This window comes from Arachis duranensis, chromosome 7 (assembly GCF_000817695.3).
Source record: "Arachis duranensis cultivar V14167 chromosome 7, aradu.V14167.gnm2.J7QH, whole genome shotgun sequence".
Taxonomy (NCBI): domain Eukaryota; kingdom Viridiplantae; phylum Streptophyta; class Magnoliopsida; order Fabales; family Fabaceae; genus Arachis; species Arachis duranensis.
This window is the reverse complement of record NC_029778.3, coordinates 1,903,521-1,905,460: the sequence shown is the minus strand read 5'-3', so window position 1 is coordinate 1,905,460 and position 1,940 is coordinate 1,903,521. Positions and strand designations below refer to the sequence as shown.

The window sequence follows — 1,940 nt, the reverse complement described above, 5'->3', positions numbered from 1 at the left end:
GGTTCCATTGAATAAACAATAATGAAGCTTAAGCTCTCTCAGTTCCTTTAACCTTCCAATACTAGAAGGAATATCACCAGTGAAATTGGTAGAACCAAGATTAAGGTACCTCAATTCAGATAAATAACTGTGCATATCATCAGGAATGTTGCCAACAAAATTGTTCATTGAAAGATCAAGGTATTGAAGCTTTGAACAATTGTATAGTGATGTTGGGAACTCACCAGGGATGAAGTTGAAGCTGAAGTCAATAAAAGTGAGGTTCTTGAGTTCACAAATGAAGGTTGGTATGGCTTGTGTGATGTTGGAATTGGAGAGAGTGAGTGAAATGACAGAATTGCCATTGGTGGTGCAGTTTATTTCAGGCCAAGAACAGTGGTTGTTATTGGAAGTTGATGATTGCTGTGTCCAGTGGCTTAAAAATGGTGGGTTTCGAAGGTACTGTTTTATCTTCATAAGAACTGCATGTTCTTCATCATAGAGCTGATGAGACTGAGAGTTTGCAACATGACTCATCATAATGATGATGATGAAGAAGAACAAAGTCAGAGTATGAGAGTACCATGAAGGTTTTGAGATTTTCATTTTGGAATGTTTTTTTTTCCCTGGTTTTGTGTGAAATATTGAATATGTCTTACATTTGCAAGGAAGAAACGAAGAAAGAAGATGAAGAACATATGAATGCTGATGACAACTTTATCGTTTGCTTTGCTTCCAAAATTGGACTTTTATATATTTATTATATACCCGATCAATTTTAATATGCCTATTATTGTAGTGAATATATATTGAATTTTACTATATCTGTCATTACAATAGTTATTGTTGTTGTAAAATAAAAGATATAAAATAGAGATGTATAAATAGAAGACTTTATTATTAATATAATTAGCTCAATAATTATTATATATATATAATAATATTATATGTTGTATTGTGTATATATATACAAAGATAAGAAAAAGTATTAAAAATAAAGAGAGAGAGATTTGCATTTGATACTATCTCAATATAATAAAGATGGTTAATATTGCTATTAATATTATATGTAAAGAGTAATAGAAAATAGAATTTAAAATACTTATAAAATAAAAGAAGAGAAAGAATTGTAATAGTAATATAATGAGAAGGGTATTTGATTGCAACATAAAAAAGAGAAGTATTTGTAAGAAGAGAGAGAGAGAGTTGATTTGTTTACTACTTTTTTTTACTGTACGTATACTTCATATCAAGTTCTTATTTATAGGCAAACACATGGCAACATTTTCAAACATTATTTAATAAGATTCCCTTTGAAAACCTGAGACTTGTGGAAAATGGGAATCCACCTCAGGCAATCTTATCACAACACTCCCCCTTGGATGACCATTTAGGATTATTGCCTCATTAAAACCTTACTAAAGGAAAACCCTGTGGGAAAAACCTCAGTGAAGGAAAAAGAGTACAATATCCTTTGTGATGGAGACTGCCTCATTAAAAACCTTGTCAAGAAAAACCCAATGGGAAAAAAACCTGACCAAGGAAAAAAGAGTACAGTCTCCCCCTTTTACCGACATCATTTAATGTCTCGAAATCGGCGCATCCCAATCTCATGTACCAATCTTTCAAAGGAGGATTTTGGGAGTGACTTTGTAAATAAATCTGCCAGATTGTTGTTTGAGCGGATCTGTTGGACATCAATCGTCCCTTGATTTTGAAGATCATGAGTGAAGAAGAATTTGGGAGAAATATGCTTTGTTCTATCACCTTTGATGTATCCACCCTTAAGTTGAGCAATGCATGCTGTATTATCTTTAAACAGGACAGTTGGAGCTATCTTATGATCAATCAGTCCACATGATGACAAAATATATTGAATCAGACTCCTCAGCCAAAAACATTCGCGACTAGCTTCATGAATCGCCAGTATTTCAGCATGATTAGAGGATGTTGCAGCAATC

At 32.9% G+C, this 1,940-nt stretch overlaps 1 protein-coding gene across 1 annotated transcript in view; it reads left to right on the top strand.

The window, feature by feature from the left end:
* Positions 1 to 681, top strand: part of LOC110273835 (heat shock 70 kDa protein 2-like) — a 1,910-nt gene extending 1,229 nt beyond the window's left edge. Inside the window, exons 2-3 of the mRNA XM_021126931.1 lie at positions 228 to 438; positions 648 to 681. Of these exons, the coding sequence (XP_020982590.1) occupies positions 228 to 438; positions 648 to 681 (245 nt within the window). The remainder of the gene's footprint in view (positions 1 to 227; positions 439 to 647) is intronic.
* The last annotated feature ends 1,259 nt before the right edge of the window (positions 682 to 1,940 follow it).